The sequence below is a fragment of the Thermoascus crustaceus genome (assembly GCF_041956765.1).
Source record: "Thermoascus crustaceus strain CBS 181.67 unplaced genomic scaffold VTN00scaffold_3, whole genome shotgun sequence".
Classification (NCBI taxonomy): Eukaryota; Fungi; Ascomycota; class Eurotiomycetes; order Eurotiales; family Thermoascaceae; genus Thermoascus; species Thermoascus crustaceus.
The window spans coordinates 1,332,470-1,349,499 of record NW_027192529.1 but is presented as its reverse complement, the minus strand read 5'-3'; the positions used below and the strand labels follow the sequence as shown (position 1 = coordinate 1,349,499).

General features: G+C 50.3%; 8 protein-coding genes across 8 annotated transcripts; 4 read left to right on the top strand and 4 right to left on the bottom strand.

The window, feature by feature from the left end:
* Nucleotides 1-950: 950 nt before the first annotated feature.
* Nucleotides 951-1,253, bottom strand: VTN00DRAFT_5669 (uncharacterized protein; the record flags this gene model as incomplete). The annotated part of the gene is made up of 1 exon (XM_069432224.1): nt 951-1,253. The coding sequence occupies one exon, from the start codon at nt 1,251-1,253 to the stop codon at nt 951-953; it is 303 nt and encodes a 100-aa protein (XP_069288106.1).
* Nucleotides 1,254-1,367: 114 nt separating this feature from the next.
* Nucleotides 1,368-1,791, top strand: VTN00DRAFT_5668 (uncharacterized protein; the record flags this gene model as incomplete). The annotated part of the gene is made up of 2 exons (XM_069432223.1): nt 1,368-1,528; nt 1,629-1,791. 2 exons carry the CDS (start codon nt 1,368-1,370, stop codon nt 1,789-1,791), a joined length of 324 nt encoding a protein of 107 aa, XP_069288105.1.
* Nucleotides 1,792-1,847: 56 nt separating this feature from the next.
* VTN00DRAFT_5667 (uncharacterized protein) lies at nt 1,848-2,738 on the bottom strand (the record flags this gene model as incomplete). Its single annotated transcript, XM_069432222.1, has 2 exons — nt 1,848-2,353; nt 2,429-2,738. 2 exons carry the CDS (start codon nt 2,736-2,738, stop codon nt 1,848-1,850), a joined length of 816 nt encoding a protein of 271 aa, XP_069288104.1.
* Nucleotides 2,739-8,097: 5,359 nt separating this feature from the next.
* Nucleotides 8,098-8,434, top strand: VTN00DRAFT_5666 (uncharacterized protein; the record flags this gene model as incomplete). Its single annotated transcript, XM_069432221.1, has 2 exons — nt 8,098-8,106; nt 8,240-8,434. The coding sequence occupies 2 exons, from the start codon at nt 8,098-8,100 to the stop codon at nt 8,432-8,434; spliced, it is 204 nt and encodes a 67-aa protein (XP_069288103.1).
* An 82-nt stretch (nt 8,435-8,516) lies between these two features.
* VTN00DRAFT_5665 (uncharacterized protein) lies at nt 8,517-9,581 on the bottom strand (the record flags this gene model as incomplete). Its single annotated transcript, XM_069432220.1, has 5 exons — nt 8,517-8,885; nt 8,963-9,221; nt 9,264-9,323; nt 9,391-9,448; nt 9,506-9,581. 5 exons carry the CDS (start codon nt 9,579-9,581, stop codon nt 8,517-8,519), a joined length of 822 nt encoding a protein of 273 aa, XP_069288102.1.
* Nucleotides 9,582-10,061: 480 nt separating this feature from the next.
* VTN00DRAFT_5664 (uncharacterized protein) lies at nt 10,062-10,977 on the bottom strand (the record flags this gene model as incomplete). The annotated part of the gene is made up of 6 exons (XM_069432219.1): nt 10,062-10,270; nt 10,325-10,353; nt 10,416-10,561; nt 10,624-10,724; nt 10,781-10,828; nt 10,920-10,977. The coding sequence occupies 6 exons, from the start codon at nt 10,975-10,977 to the stop codon at nt 10,062-10,064; spliced, it is 591 nt and encodes a 196-aa protein (XP_069288101.1).
* Nucleotides 10,978-11,222: 245 nt separating this feature from the next.
* On the top strand, nt 11,223-13,709 carry VTN00DRAFT_5663 (uncharacterized protein; the record flags this gene model as incomplete). The annotated part of the gene is made up of 5 exons (XM_069432218.1): nt 11,223-11,794; nt 11,857-12,121; nt 12,176-12,751; nt 12,821-13,487; nt 13,555-13,709. The coding sequence occupies 5 exons, from the start codon at nt 11,223-11,225 to the stop codon at nt 13,707-13,709; spliced, it is 2,235 nt and encodes a 744-aa protein (XP_069288100.1).
* Nucleotides 13,710-14,552: 843 nt separating this feature from the next.
* Nucleotides 14,553-16,955, top strand: VTN00DRAFT_5662 (uncharacterized protein; the record flags this gene model as incomplete). The annotated part of the gene is made up of 2 exons (XM_069432217.1): nt 14,553-14,981; nt 16,632-16,955. The coding sequence occupies 2 exons, from the start codon at nt 14,553-14,555 to the stop codon at nt 16,953-16,955; spliced, it is 753 nt and encodes a 250-aa protein (XP_069288099.1).
* Between the last annotated feature and the right edge of the window lie 75 nt (nt 16,956-17,030).

Genomic DNA, 17,030 nt, shown 5'->3' with positions numbered 1-17,030 from the left:
TTGATAAATATTCAGACCCAACATTGGCCAACGGTAGCTGGTGCATTTAACCGGCTAGATAGTAATAGACTGGCCATATCTTGTACAATGGTGATTCGTGGTGGTAGTCCCTGTTGGCTCATTGATAATATCCATTTGACAAGCATAGATTCTTCAGTGGTAGTGAGCTTTTTGCTGTTTGGTGTTGCATCTACGCGTGCAGTACGCCCGCGTAGGCGGTGGTAGTGTTGAATGTGGCACATTATATGCCTGTGCAGCAGCCCGTATGCTTTTAAATTGACCATCATTGAAAGCTTTAATTGCAAGCAAGATATGGCCCTCTTGATGAACTGCTGAATCTGCTGTTTTGCGTGGCATTTTGGTGGTTGAAGTTGATGAGCGCGTCGCGTAGTTTGGTGGGGTGTTTCGCTCGGTGATTGATTACGTTATCTACTTAATCTTACAAACATGGTGATCGGGGCCGTGCAGTGTATGCCATGTCACTCCTCTAACCACAACCATATGATATCTTGAACGGATGCAAAGGAATACCTACGTGGAGGATATGTAGGAGCGCCCAGAAACAGGATTCGAAGTGTCTATCAGGGCGGGGAAAAAAGAAGCGCAAGCAACCATAGATGGTGTACTCCATACGGAAGGTGGTACGGAGTGGCAATGGGTGATATGGCTCAGCCCCATAGAGTTTGCATACACGATCTATATCCTAGTGTCTCCTATCCCAGCGCGAAACCAGTCATTTATTCTAAGTAGTGAGGCGTTGACTTCCATGTGGATTTATCCGACGGATAGGTTGGCTGAATACGAGTATAATCGACCCAAGTATTTCACCGACCTCCGACTGTTACGGTTGACATACGTAGAACCGCTCTACTTTTGCACACCGTTCAAGTCGCTGAAGAGCAAATTGTTTGGATTGGTGCAGATAGGATTCCTTATATACGGGGTAACTGTTATCCATATCCACGCCTAGAATTCGACTTCCAGCCCAACTCGTCCTTTGCAGCGCTCCCAATTCTCCTCCCGCTTTTCCACAGATTAAAAGTGACACGGCCACGGAGACGTGGAGATTTAACAGGAACCTCTAATCGCACAGATACATGTGACAGAAGAGACGAAAGCAAAAAAGAAATAGCCGGCTCGAGGGAATTATAAAAACAGTTTCTGCAAAAAAAGGCGATGGTAAGTTGGAAAAGGAAATAGAAAACGCAACTGTTGGACACAAAATTTCTGTCATGGTGATTCGCTCGCAACATCAAGACCCAAGTCTTCCCTCACAAAACTATCAGTAGCCAGGCTCTGAGCGAAAATGAGTCCCAGCATTAGAACGAGCTGGCAAGGTTTGTCAACAACTGCACCTCTTACATATAATGCCTGACAAAGGAAACATGGAAAAGGGAAAAGAAAAATCAAATCCGAAAGCGCAGACCCCTGACACGGCCGCAGCTTCTATCCCAATAACGCAGGAGACGGCACTTAGCTCGCGAAACAGCTCAGTTAGCGTTGGCAGCATGGGAAGAAAGCGGAGACGGTGATAGACAACAGCAAAGTTGCCCGCATCATGTGCACTTCAGTCGTCATAACGCCGGTGAAATAACCCGAGAAAAAGATCTCATAATACGGTAAAAAAGGTGGATGAGGGAGTGTGGCATACGTAACGAAGAGCGACGTATCGACAATCGGCGGAAGGCTACAGAAAGGAAGAGGCACCATCATGGTACAATAGATGATGAATGGTATTCTGAAGGAGAAGTTGTTTTCAATTCGGATGAGAGGAGCCAACTCCACCGGTGAATTAACTATGATCAGGGTTGGTAACCTGGAACAACAGCGTCAGCTACTTGTCACTGTTATGGCCTTCCGATGCCTTCAACACTTGCCTTCAGGATTCTCCTGGAGAAATCTTGATCGTCGGCGATACTGCCGTTGCTCTGACGCCTTTGGGCCATGAAATCGCCATCAAACCTGGAATCGGACATGGAGCTCGAGGACATGGGCTTTCCACCAGCAATGAAACTGTTGACAGCGGCGGCATTGCGACGGTACTCGTCCTCAACAGCCTTCTTTCTCTTCTGTCTGAAGAAGAAGATCAATCCACCAGCAATCAGGCAAGCGCCGACAACACCGACAACGACACCCGCAGCAATACCAGCCTTGTTTGGTCCTGCATGTCCCTCAGCGGCATCTGTTTGGCTCGGGGCAGTCACGATAATGGTCTTTCCAGCTTGCGTAACAACGGTAGGCTTGTCGCCCGGGGTAGAAGTGCTGCTAGCGGAGTCACTCGTTGAGCCCCCGACCGTCGAGACATCGTCTGTCAGACCGGTCAAGAAAACGGAGTAGGCCTTGTCACCACCACCTGCATTGTACCAATGTCAGCATGAAGGGCGCAATCCGAAATGAGAGCGACAGGGGACGTTGAAGAATTACGCACACATGTCTTGGGGCCAGCCATCGCACGGGGTGCTGCAGTCATCGTCGTTGGTCTTGTCGTCGTCTGGTGGAAGTTCATTTCCACAGAGACAGTTCGACCCCTTCCACAAGGCCATGACAGCAAATTTCTTGTCGTAACACGTCTTCTGACACCATCCTGAACTCTGGTATGTGTACGGTCCTTGATCGGTCAACCCTTCCGACGACTTGTAGCAACCCTTGGATGTCATCGCCTTCATCTGGGCTGATGCCAGACCGGCCAATAGCAATGTTGAGACCGTTATAACGGTCTTCGGAGCGAAGGACTTCATCTCGAATGGAGAGTGGAAACGATCGTAGGGAGATAGATCAGTGAGGGCGCTGCGTATCAGCGCCTGCACCAGGCACACCAAGCAAACGCTGGTCTGTTGAGAGAAGTAGGGACGACCCGCGTAACCCTTGATAATTGTTTTGTTTCTCCTTCTTTTCCCTTTGAGTCCCCGTTCAGACTCGATGTTTAGGCCCCTTTGTACAGGCCCTGTTCTTTCACTCCCTCTGCACCTCAGTAATGGGCAGAGCCTACCCGAAACGAACGTATGAACAATCGAGGGGGGTTGCGACCGACGATGGCAGTATGGGATGGACGCGACAGTCTTTTATGAATTGTCGGATGAATCGATGGCGATGGGAGGGAAGTTGGACGAACGCTGGAGACTCTGAAGATGGTGGAAATACAGGCGGTGGGGAGGCAATTGCCGGGCGTTTCACCCCTATCTCGTGTGACGGGGGACGAGCGAGGATTGTTGATCGGACCCGGACGAAGGAATCCCACCGCAAACAATACAACACCAGGGTGGGAGAAAAATTCTGCAGTGGATGAACGAGAGGAAGATGAGCAAAAAGCCCTCAAAACGATGGAGATAAAAGGAGCGTGGTGACAGCGTGGGTGGAGGAGGAGAAACGGCGGACGGGGGGGTTGCTGGGTTGGGATGGATGACGGGCTGCGGGCATGGGCGAGCAAACCTTGGGCGCGGTCAGGGCTTGTTTGGCGAGGAGAAACACGGGAGCCTCGTAACTTACAGCGAGCCCACCTGACAGGTCTGCCCAAGGCCGTACGGCCTGTGTTATTTACCACTGCCGTATAACGCTGTACCCGTGCACAGACTGCCCGCACCATGGAGGTCCTTGCCTGTTTGGGACACGCGGGCTGGTGGAATGGGCAGATCAGGGCATGCGCTAGCCCCAAGCAGCCTAGCGCCTGAGCGGCCGCGGGAAGTGTGCGCGTGTTTTGGTTGACGTTCTTGGTTCTCCGTACATACTCTGCAGCCCGTGCCGTACTCCGTCACATACTTGACTTACGGGGGTTACGGCCACATCCTGTCCGCTGAACAGTATCAAGAGACCGAGAAGACAGCAGCAGGCAGGGAAATAGATGCCTTGCAGATATCTCAAAAGAAAACAGACGCTGTTCAAAACTGCGGTACGTCTTGCTCATGAGATCAACCTGCTCAACTGCAGACCTCGGTATTATTCTTAGTTACACGTTCCTGGGACGGCTTCTGGCTGCGTGGATGGCATGTCCATGGTATGCGGGCACATCCGGCCTGCAGCTATCCCATGATCCAGAGAGTCCCTTTTGGGCGTCCCCGTTCAATAATCGTCAGCCCAGTCCTGCAGGCACTGACAGCTACCGGCCTGCCCGGTCGAATTATCTGGAAGGACGTTACGACAGTTCTTTGCGCCGTCCTTGGGACTTTAAAGAGGCACCCTGTCCCATGATCCCAGTCACCTCTCCGTCTTGGCCCCGCGTCTGTCTTCGATACGTCGCTCGCGAGTCGCCACGGTCACGAGGGAACTGACGGGGTGCTCCGTCTATGCAATGGCAAGTACACAGTACTGCGTCCGTCAAACCGTGCGCTTCGAGCGGTCTATCGTCTGTTTGGAGTAACACTCCGGCATACACGATCATGGACATCGATCTTTTTTTATTATCTGGTCCTACGCAGTGTCAGAACCTTATCCGTTGTTTGGACTTCGCCCTTGGCTGGCTGCTGTTATATTACGCAGGTACCCTGTTTACCCCTGGCGTGCCCCGATCAAAACGCCGTACGGTGGCAATACCAGCAGGTAGATACAACCCCTGGCCCCACCCGACCAGCGGCTAGCCCGCAAAAAGCCTAACTTACAGGGGTTGGCCCCATCCGCGACGCCGTCGCCGCTCCCAAGCGAACGGCTTTTGATCATGATGTGCGACCAGCAGCCAATGGGGCGCGTGCTCTCTGACGAAAGAGCCATCCTTCCTCTATTTGGCTCAAACAGCGTCAAGAATAGTCCGGAAAATCGCCAACTGCGTTGGACAACCGTGGCTCAACTTTTCGGTTGAAGTGCCAATAGTATCAGAAGAAGGTCAGATGGCTGAGACAACGGCGACCAGATCCTTGGTCAGAAAGCCACAGCTCCGTTGTCAACTACGCCGCATAAAGAGTGTCAAACGGTCGATCCCGGTGATAGCCTTGCAAGTGTGCATGATCGCTGGGTTCTTCAGCCACTCGCCCTGTGGCCAAGACTACCCACTGATCAGAGTCGAGTTTCGAAACAAAGAAACTCTACAGCGTACTGTGTACGATACTAACGTCGTCAACGGGAATGGCCATTGATATTTCGTTGCTTTTTTTCTGTCATGTCACTCCATGGTAGAGAAATTCTCTCTGTGAGGCGTGATCTTAGCAGTTAACGTTGAGGACAATGATTATAAACGACATCCGGGCGACCATTTGGAATACTCCGCAATAACAACGGTTACGGACACGACTCCACGATATGATCAACAAAGCCTGAATAAGCAGATCAATGGTGCTGACAACGACATGGCCCACCCATCGCATTTAACTGCAATTGAACGAGTGCCTATTTGTGGAAAGCCGAGACCCTCTGATCAACTTCCTAACTGCGGGTGGGAAAGTACACAGTACTGTACCGGGTTTATTCTACATCTGGTAGAAAACCCTGCATTATCAGCATAAAAATAATAGTGACACGCAAGCGACAACATGTGTTCTAACTTCTTGTGGACCAAGGCTTCTTCAGCCTTGCCCGCCTCGCGTGTTGTGCGACGCTCCGATCTGAGTTTTTGTACCTTGCATTAACTGGATCCCCTTATCCGCATGTCATCTGTAGAACTGTATTGTATGTATGTACAGATGACATGCGCGCCTTTTTTGTGCAGGCGGCCACAGCCCCTCCGAGAATCTGACCCTCTTCTTACGAAGTATGGGTTACGCAATACGGACCCGGCGTACTCCGACGAATCATAACAGAGGCAGCAAAGGCGAAAAAAAGGCTTGAATTCAAGCCTTATAAGTTAAGACACAAAGTCGACGACAAAAATAGAGGTGGTCTTTGTGTCTTTTTTCTCCAGCGGTATCATTGCTCCGTATACTGCGTTTGTATGTACCGTACGACCACCTACTGAACTAAGTAGGCACTCGTACCGCGATTACATGCGTTCGAACCCTCTGTATAGCGGTACAGATATGACAGGAACACACGTGGTAAGAAAATGGTGGACAACACATAACCATCACAAACGGGTCGTCCTACAGCAGCCCTGATCAGTACCTGACCAACAAACGAACAGGGGTTCTGAGTCATCAAGACTGTACATAATATATAGAGAATTCTATGCAAGAAACTCGGAACCTGCAGACAGACAGACAGCCTGATCAGCCTGCAAACGCGAAAATGGAATAATGCCCCGCCCCCAAACACGCAGCAGATTGGAAGATTCGAATAAATAGATAGAAATAGAAATCCTCCTTAGAACTTACGGAGTATTTTGCTTACACCTCCCGCCGCCGGCCCGGCCCCGGGTTAGGTTCCAGCCCACACGGACCACACCATCCCAAGAAACAGGGCTGGGAGCCTTGGAAGAAGAAAAAAGAAAAAAAAGGGTCAAGGTCTAGAACACACGAGCCAAGCAGTCCCGGATTTTCCGCACCCCTCGAAAAGATGAAACATGCAGCACGGGTGCTGTTCAACGGCCAACCATTCGTGAGACGTTGGGCCTGGGGCCCTGACCTGTCTTGTCTGTCCCTGACAGCTGTGGATGGGTTCGGGGACGCGGGTTGGATCCAATCCAAGAAACCGGTATCCATCGAATCGGTTCCAGAATCTCCAGCCCCAGATGCGTGTATGTGCGTGCTGTGCGGCATGTCGACGCACGAGGGTTCTGGACTTTGTATCTTCATTCCTTCTCTTTCCTCAATCTTGTATCTGCTTCTGTGGACTTCATCCAAGGCAGACAGAACATGAGAGAAATTTCTTTAGTTACCTGACCTACCTAGGTATGTACGGAATTCTCCGTACGGTAGGTGTGTTTCTCTCTTTTCCACCACTCACCGTTCACCGGGCTCCGCACAGTTGTAGTTTCACAAGGCTATAGTAGTATAAGCGAGGCAAGCTCCTGTCCCGCAATCCATCAATAATGATGAATAATGCCGTTAATGATACGTGCATGTATCTGTTATCTCTCTCTCTCTCTCTCTCTCTCTCTCTCTCTCTTTACCTTTTACCAGATTAGGTATCTGCAGACCTGCCTCGAGTCCTTCTTTTTGACTTGCCTTTTGCCTGAGGAGGTATTGGTAAGTGTCTTATGGCATCGTCAATGCTCTGCGAGAATGAAGCGCGAGATTTATTCCAAGGCCTTTCTCAACACATGCCACTGCTTAGAGAATCATCCATGCTTCCCGGTTCGTCGATTGACTCAACCCTTGGCTGAAGCACTATCATGACATGAATATCTCAAAGCCAAACTCGTCCTCCCGTGTCCGTACTAACTCGAAACGTTTCTTCTCTGAGCCTCCATTATTATGAAAGGCATACGCAAATGGAATACTAACTGACGAGGACGATGATAATCTAGCACTGCATTGCATTGCATTACCTAGCTTACTACAGCAAGCCAGCCAGCCAGCAAGCATTGACTTGTCTTGCCAGCTACTGCTCCTCCGTAGCAATTGATTCACGATTGTTTCACGATCAGGAAGTTCATACATTATCTACAAGCATTTCAGACGGCTTGGAAAATTTTGTAACACCCTCAGTGGGAATGGGAGCATTATTTACTTTTCAATTGAAAAGTCTGTCTCTTTCTGTTATATACTTGGTGCGCACTGATATCGAAGAAGAAGGGAAAGAAAAAGGGAAAAAAAAATACCAGAACAAGCACACGGCACTCTCTCGTACAGTTCATACCATTCACAGCTGTATTAGTACCTACCTACATTCACATTTGACAACGAATTAGGAATGGAAGTATATATATGATTCTTGTTCGCACTCATCTTGCGATGCTGTATAGTACAGAAAATGAGAGATAGACAGGTCCTGGAAAACCGATGTGTGCACTTCGATTGGATGTACTATTCTACTATAGGTGGTTGAGGTGGTTCAGGCTACATGGCCGATCTGACTGGCTGTACCTAGTTGATCAAGTAATCGAGTTGTAGGAGGACAGTACGTACAGCCTGTCCATTGTGAATGTATAAATTGTCTTCTGAAAATCTGGAGAGGAGGCATCACTTGTGTCTGTCCTCATATTGTTCCCCTTTCTGCCTGACGGATGTAAAGGTTAAAAGCTTCCATCACATGCTCACAACCCAGCGTGCCCGGGTCTAGAATATAAACACTACAATGCTGCAGGTATGCCCTTAGTTCATGCGTACCAGGAGTACAGTCACACAGAAATAGGGGAGCTATGGAATCCGTACGACATCGTCATCTTTGCATCTCATTCAATGGGGAGTAGTACCTAAGCTAACAGGAGTCTATGTAGCACGCTGATGGCAGCACAAATGCAAATACTTTCATACTCATACCTTTGTTTTGTCTTTCGCTTTCCATGTATGCTAGCGTTAAACCCCAAAAAACATCGTATCGAGTTATCCTTTTTTGTGTCCTAACACCTTCGTCTCTTTTTTTGTTTTTTTATCCGGCCCTCCTAATAACACCTTTCCATTTACCCGTTTAGAAGAAAATATCTAAACTCGATAAATGCAGGCAATTTTGGCTCCGCTGGGAGTTGAGCCCAGCCCAGTGCCCCAGGGCCTCAACTACGGCTTGGGGATATGTATGGTCTTGCTGACCATCAGACAGCCATGGAGGACGAACATCAATGCGACGGGGTGGAACTCGAACTGCGTGCCCTGTGCCACAACGCCCAGAGGTATGTCGTCAAGAATCCAGCCCTGGGAGACCCAGTAGGCCATGACGGAAGCAATGGATAATGTGGTCGGGATCGGCGTCCCCTCGAAGTACTTCGACTTGCCAGTCTTATCCTTGGGTAGGACCGCGACCGTGACGTTGAACCGGGCAAGTCGCGTAAGACCGCAGAGAACGAAGAACGCGAGGAGGAGGTGGTCAACAGGTGTGCGGATCCCAATCGCGAACGCTACCGCTGCGGGGGCGACACCGAATGAGACCTGAACGACAATTAGGAGAACCCGAGTCAGCGCGCTGAAATGCTTTCCACATGCGACTCCGTATAAGATAGACCTACCAGATCCGCCAACGAGTCGAGTTCCTGTCCCATCAGAGACGACTTCCGCCTCCACCTTGCGACTTTGCCGTCCATGAAGTCGAAGAAAAGTCCGAACGGCATGAATGCCAATGCAGTCCAGATCGCTCCATACTCATGTGGGTCTCCTAAGCAGTAACGCATCGACGACAGGACCGACATAACTGTGCCCAAAAGTGTCAGCAGCCGACGCGAGAGGTTTTTCCCTTTGGGGCCATTGTGAGCTTGCCTCCGCAAAAACCTAGACATGATAGTCAGTAAGACATGAGGACGTTTAAAATACCATATGAGGGGAATATTCTCACCATTGAGCTCCGTGATGAGGTCTGCAAGGTGCAGAGCCCTGTGAAGTGAAAGCTTCGGGTCAGCGGCCGACTTCGGCGCATGGCGACACAACGGGGGTGACAGACTTGATCATGCTAAAGTGGCCGGTGTCTGCGGAGAGGAGCATCTTCTGCTTCTCCTGACCTGGTAGAAGCGTAAGCTCTGTTCTCTATGGCAGAGATTGAGGGCCTCAGGACATACCGCCGTCGTTGGCGGGCGTGCCGCCGCTACTCGAGTCGGTGGAGCTGGCGGAGGTGACAGGCGCTCTGCGTGACATGGTCCGTCGAAAGACTCTAGCAGAGCGTATATGTTACAAAGACACACGGCAATGACTGAAAGGGAGAAAAGAGGACACGGAGAGGGTGTGGGACGGCGGTGGTAAATATGGTTGGGAATAATGAGTTGGCGGGCAATTCAGTTTGAAGGAGTTGTTGACTGCCTAAGCCCAAGCCGCACTGCCGCGCGGGCGGCCAGACGTCATTGTATGGAGAAGATCCGCCCGGTGCGCCGTCAGCCACAACAGCGTTCGGCTCAGCACAAACTCTACCGGCTAAGGCTGGTGCTCACATGCCGTCGTGGAACTGCTGCAATAGACTCGATTTGACGCATAGTTTTACTCTACAGCCCTTACATAATACAAGCAACAGATGCTTTTAGGACAGCAAACGCAAAACAACAATTCAGGCAAAGAATCCCTTCAAAAAGCTCCCGTTTCCCCAAAACGCCGTAAGAAGACAAACTGGAAAGGCCGCGCAGCCTAACCACGTCCTCGGAAACCCCCACGAGACCCTCCTCTGCCTCCTCCCCTAGAGAAGCCGCCGCTGCCGCCGCGACCGCCTCCTCTGGCTCCACCTCTCCCTCTTGGGGCTCCTCCTCTTCCACCGCGCGCGCCTCCTCTAGCAGCTCCTCTGCCTCCACGGGCGCCGCCGCGGCCTGCTCCAGCAGCCTTCTTGGGCTTCGAGACACCTACATCAAGTTAGAATCAGACAAAGCGCGAGACTGAAAAGGTAATCAATCTACCTGGTGGTGGCTTGGGCTTCGGCAGGAACCTGGATCAGACAGTCAGCGAACAGAGGCTCGAGTTGAGATCTTTTGAGGATAAAGAACGTACTTCTCAATCGGAAGCAGCTTGTCGCTTCCAATGTAGAACTTGTCGCCGGCCTTGAAGGAGTTTGCGACGATGCCTTCCTGGGGCTTGACGGTGAAGTAGACCTGGTTTATCGGTCCCAGAACCTCATCAACCTTGCCGACGGGGGTCTAATAGTAACGCCGCATCAGCATTTTCCTGCACCAGCGAAACGCATCTTGATATTTCGTACCTTGTTCTCCAGGTAAATCGGCGCGTTGAAGTAGGGGATCTTCGGGTTGATCGATTCGCAGACCATCTCGCCCTCGCAAGCATGCACAAAAGTACCCATCTCTGCCGAAGAATATCAGCAATCGGAACGTGTGACAAAGGATATCGCGAGTATTCACCTAGAACTTGGGCGGGCGGGCCAAACGACTGCTGGAAGCCTCCACGGCCTGCGTGAAGAAAAAAAATCGTTAGCTCCGTTTCTCAAGCTGCACATCTTCCTCTTTTCCTCGTCGGCACCACTGGATTTGGAGCTCCTACCTGCGCGATTAGCGCCAGTGGCGCTGCCACGGCCTCGACCACCTCCACGGAATGACATGCTGTGCGAATCGTTGCGACCGTGATGTTGAACGGAGCTGGAGGAGTTTTCGATGTGGGAAGCTTAAAGCGGTAAAGTGTCGCTAGTGAGCCAACTGCAGGTTGGGGATCACGTGATACACCGCCTTCCGTCCCTCCTCGTCCGCTTCGATTTATCCCTTTATCGCAAAGTCATAATCACCGACCTTCGCCTCCCGCGATACAACCCAAGAAAATTACCGTCCAGACACCAAATTGGGGATAAATATGGCTTCTGACGGTTCGAAAGAGCTCCCCATCAGGCCGGCCGGAGCGGAGGCTCAAGCTGCAGATGCAGCTAACGAGTCCGCACAAGCCCCGCCTCAGCCTGCCAAGTCCAAAAAGTCGGATGCGTCGGCGGGCGATGCGCTCCCTGACTTCATTGTTGAGAGAAATAAGCTGTTTGAGGAGCTGTGGCAAGAGTATCTTGAGGAACTCAAGAACAAGCCGCATCCGGAAATAAACGTCACGCTCGATATTGGCAATGGCAACCCCACCACCATCACTGCGAAGGCCTGGGAGTCCACTCCTGCTTCGTTCCTCAAGGATCTCCCCAAGGATTTCAGCGCCAATGTCGTCGTCGCAAAAGTGGATGGAGAGCTCTGGGATCTGAACCGGCCACTGGAAAAGGACAGCACTGTCTCTTACGTGCCGTTCGACTCTAAAGAGGGTAGGGAGGTCTTCTGGCATTCAAGCGCGCATTGTCTTGGCGAAGCTTGTGAATGCGAGTATGGATGTCTCCTTTCTCACGGACCGCCCACTCCTCAGGGCTTCTTCTACGACATGGCAATCCCGGGAGGGTAAGTTGTCTGACTGATTTCTGATCATGCTGGATTTCCGATCATATACTGATTTCTTTCAGCCGTGTTGTCAAGGAAACCGATTGGCCTTCCCTGGATTCAAGAGCGTCCCGCATCTTCAAGGAGAGGCAGAACTTTGACCGGTTGGAAGTCACCAAGGAGAACCTCAAGAAGATGTTTGCATACAGTAAATACAAGCTACACTACATCGACAATCTGGTGGAGGGAGAGAAGAGTACTGTTTACCGCTGCGGTACGCTGGTCGACCTGTGCAGGGGCCCGCACATCCAGAACACTGGCAAGATCAAGACGTTCAAGATTATGCAGGTATGTATTGAAACCAATCTCCGGGAGAGCCTTATATACTGACGTACCGTCAAGAACTCTTCGGCGTACTTCCTTGGCGACCAGAACAACGACTCTCTGCAGCGTATCCGTGGTGTCGCATTCCCCGATAAGAAGCAGATGCAGGAGCATCTCAAGTTCCTGGAAGAGGCCGAAAAGCGGAACCATCTGAGGATTGGCAAGGAGCAGGAGCTCTTCTTCTTCGATGAAGTGTCCCCGGGATCTCCTTTCCTGCTCCCCAACGGTACTAAGATCTTTAACGCACTGCAGAAGCTGCTGCGTTCGGAGTACCGAAAGCGCGGTTACCAGGAGGTTCAGACGCCGAACATGTACGACGTGAACATTTGGAAGACCTCTGGTCACTGGTACCACTACAAGGATGACATGTTCAAGCTTGACGTCGAGAAGAGAGAATGGGCCCTCAAGCCTATGAACTGTCCTGGTCACTTCGTTCTCTTCAACCACCGTGAAAGGAGTTACAGAGAGCTCCCACTGAGAATCGCAGATTTCGGTGTTCTGCACAGAAATGAGGCGTCAGGCGCCTTGAGTGGACTGACCCGTGTACGAAAGTTCCAGCAAGATGACACCCACATTTTCTGTACTCCGGATCAGGTATGTGGCCATTGGAAAACTTCGTTCTGTGGCTCCGGGAGTTAGTATTAACATTTCCTTTTATTAAAGATCGCTTCGGAAATCGAAGGTCTCTTCGACTTCTTGCAGTCCATTTACGGCCTTTTCGGCTTTACCTTCAAGCTCAAGCTGTCCACTCGGCCAGAGAAGTTCCTGGGTGACATTGAGACGTGGAACTACGCCGAGGCTCAGCTACGCGAAGCAATGACCAAGTTTAAGGGTAATGACTGGGAACTCAACGAGGGTGATGGTGCCTTCTATGGCCCGAAGATCGATATCACCATTGCCGACGCTTTGAAGCGAGAGTTCCAGTGTGCCACCATCCAGCTCGACTACCAAGCACCCCTTAACTTCAAGCTCGAATACATGACGAATGAGAAGGGCAAGGCTGCCCCAGAGGCCAGGAAGGAAGGCGAAGCCAAGCCCGATGAGCCTGGTGTCGGTCGTGCGCGCCCGATCGTCATTCACCGTGCCATCATTGGTAGTTTCGAGCGCTTCCTGGGTATTTTGATTGAGCACTTTGGTGGCAAGTGGCCCTTCTGGATAAGCCCGCGACAGATCTTGATCGTTCCCGTCATGCCAGCCGTCAACGATTATGTCGAGGAACTGCAGCAGATTCTGCGCGATGACAAGCTGAATGTCGACATCGACATCAGCGGCAACACTCTCCAGAAGAAGATCCGTACCGGACAGTTGGCCCAGTACAACTTCATCTTTGGTCAGTAATCCCATCATCTTTCCCTGCTTGCTCTCAGTTGCGAGCCATGTGCTAACCTTCTAAACAGTCGTTGGTGCTCAAGAGAAGGAGACTAGGTCGGTCAACATCCGCAACCGTGACGACCCCTCTTCCCAGGCTAAGGGTGTCATGATCCCTCTGGATGAGGCACGGGAGAAGCTGCGAAAGTTGAGGAAGGAGCGGAGACTTGTGAACGCTCTGTAAACTCACTTTCGTGTCCCCTTATCTTTTGGACAGGCTTCCTTCGGGTTATGTTACCCAGTGGGGGGATAATACATTGTTCCGGTAGATATTCCGTTTCATAAACGAGTTGAGCCAACTAAGAATTTACAGAGGGTCAGGTGAAATGCAGTGATATGTGAAATGAGTGATGTAGCTCGGTGAAGATGAATGTCAATAGGAGAAAAAAGGGAATGATAGTAAAATCAAGTTCATACACACTTCAGCATCGTGGCATGGGTAACATCCATCTTCCAGGCTGGATCCAGATGGTGCTAATACCCTTATAAATTGTCAACCATGTGATGGATGTCAGCAGTAGTTTGCCAGTCTGCTAAGTGATGAGTTTTGTGCCATCCTAAGCACAGTACCTTTGCTTCCTTTCCCCCAACCGAGCAGTGCTCTGACACAAGTGTACACGCCAAAAGCTGTCTCAACCTTACGCGACTAAATCGTCCTGAAGCCGTCTGCAATCTTGCATGTCAGCCATAATAAACTATGGCAAGAACTAAACCTGCCACTCTCCTGGGTCAGGCAGTGAGCAGGCTCCTCAGTAGACTGGACACAATGCTCTGTGAAGAAAAGTACTGTGAATTCGTCATCGACTGTGGACATCGACTGTGGAGATACCAAGTTCCCCGCGCACAAGGTCATCCTACGCTCTAGATCGGAATATTTCGACAGGGCTTGCAGCGGCAACTTTGCTGTATGGATCTCAGTTCTCAGCCCCTTTGTCTACCCATATTCTAACGTTCCAATTAATGATAATAGGAAAGCTCAGAATAAACAATAGAAGTACATGACGAATATCCCGAAAACGTGAAACGTATGCTCGACTACCTCTACCGCCTCACGTACTCTGTTGAGCCGTCATGCACCCCATTTGACGAGGGTCAACAATCCACCAGCGACAACAGCAACTGCAACAACAACGCAGATACAAATCACGCCTTAATCCACGCTCACATGTATAAGATGGGTGACAAGTACCTCATTCCGGACCTGAAAGAGTACGCAAGGAGATGCTTTGAAGACGCGATATCAGTTCAATCCGGCAGCCAATTCGCTGAAAGCGTGACAGCAGCATACACCACAAACCCCGAGTCAGACAGAGGTCTTCGCGACGCTATCTTAACCAATATTACAAAGAGTGAGATGAGGGCCCGGGAGCTACAAGAGAACGCTGAGTTCTCCAGGGTCGTTTCGAGTATTCCGTGCTTTGGATACGAACTCTGGGGGTGGACGGTGAGGAAACGGGTACGTCCTTAGTCAAACACACAGAGATAGCAATGGCGGAATTAAATATGGTACTTTGTCGATAATCACAGATTAAGAGCAAGTTTTCTGTATTCATCTAATTCAGAGGTCTCTTCATAGGCCCTCGCCTGTGCTTCACTTTCCTGGGTTTCTCTCTAGGAGCAGGCGGAAACATAATGTTATCGTCTCTTGAGATCGTGATCCATATAGCAGTCAGTTCTTCTGCAACCAGAGATATTAATATATCTATCATCATAAGCTTCTCCTTGCTCATATCCTGAAGCTGAACAGGGCAGGCAGGTAATTCCACCCACTTGTGATTATTGCTCAAAGGACATGCTTTCTTTGCCCGGTCTCCTCTGCTGCATATATAGGCAGAGGGTAGACGACCTACCTAGGTATGTGCAAGGTATGTACAGTACCTAATGTGTAGAAGCCAGTGCCCTTAACCAAAGGAAAAGACCTTGCAAGGCAAACCCATATGCATGGACTATTGGAATTGCTCAAAGCAATGTTATGTTGAAGTATAAGATAGCAGGACTTGCAAGACCAAATAGGCAATGATGCCTTTTTTTGGCTCAACACACTGTCTGGTATCCACACATGTATAAATGTATATCAAGTGATATGCATGTATAGCTACAGCCTCTTGTATATCTTCTCGCTCAACCCTCTAAAGCCGTTCTACACAACCTTTCAGCCTGCCAGCTCAGTTGCAAAGCTTGCTGCCTTGTCCACTGGCCAGGCATTTCAAGCCTCCTGGATGCTGTCAGCAGTGCCACAGCAGGTGATGGTGTAGAGCATGCCTGTGATAAAGGTATCACCTACGCTAATTGTACTATATCAATCACTTTTTAGTTAGTCTTAGTTACCTAGTTTAGAATTATGTATTGGAAGATCAGAAGTTGTCGCAAAACCTCTTGCGCCCGCGTCACTCTGTGCTTGACGTGTTGCTGTACCATTAGCTGTCTCTCTATATTACTTCACTCGTACTAAGCCTGATGTCGATCCAAGATGGACCTGGCGTTATTCTAGTGGAATGAGTCCGCGCACCTATCCCTCGAGAGCGGGTTTGCTTCAAACCCTAAATGGGAACACTGTATACACTACCCGAGTCAACATGCAATGAGTGGGAGACATGTATATACAATAGGCAGCAGGAGCATGTGCCTAATTGAGCGAACTCCAATTTGGCTCGCGGGAGTAGTTAAATACCTAGGTACCTATATACGGTTTCGTTCTCTCAACTGTATCTGTGCGAGCATTTTTCACTTAAGATTCTGTGGTCACACTGGCAGCAGTGGCATACCATCCGTACCTTCCAAGCCAACACCACCTTTCTATTTCCACGATTCTCATCCGCGCCCTCTGTCCAATCCATTGTGCCATGTTGAGCCTGTTTGCGCCGTCTTTGTCTTGCCAAGGCATTATTATTTCATGGCCCTCCGTTTCGCCACTGGGGTAGGCTTCAGACTGAACGTCGCAGCCCTCCCCAAGGGTCTCAAGTTTACTATCGAAGACAGGAAGTGAAGCACGCCGAAAGGAGGCTGGGACGCTGATATAACGGTAAGCCTGGCTATATTATACATCCCGCCAATTCTCCGTGTGAAGATATCGATACGAGCACAAACAAACTAATATAAAAAATAGCTTTTGACCGACTCGATTACAACAGAACAAGAAACCTCACTGGCCACCTGTATATTGGGTCTGGGTGGCTCTGGGATGTTTTCCGGCCACGGGGAGGGCCCATCCATCGAGATTTACTTCAATATCTCTGCGCCGCTCGAGGACGGTCGGGAAGTCTCCAAAGATGGCAGCGTCACGATCTCAACAACGGTTTGGCCAACGATAGGGCGCCCAGATCATCTATATGTGACCTATCTCCTCTTTGACAAGTCCGCGGCGCACATGTTGGACCTGAGCGCACCGATGCTAGGAAACCGGCACTCTGCCTCCCTGATCTTTTCGTGAAATCCCAAAAAAGCACCTTGAGCATCTCTTTCACCGATGACCCTGATATTATTGAAGATCTGGTCCACGCCGCTG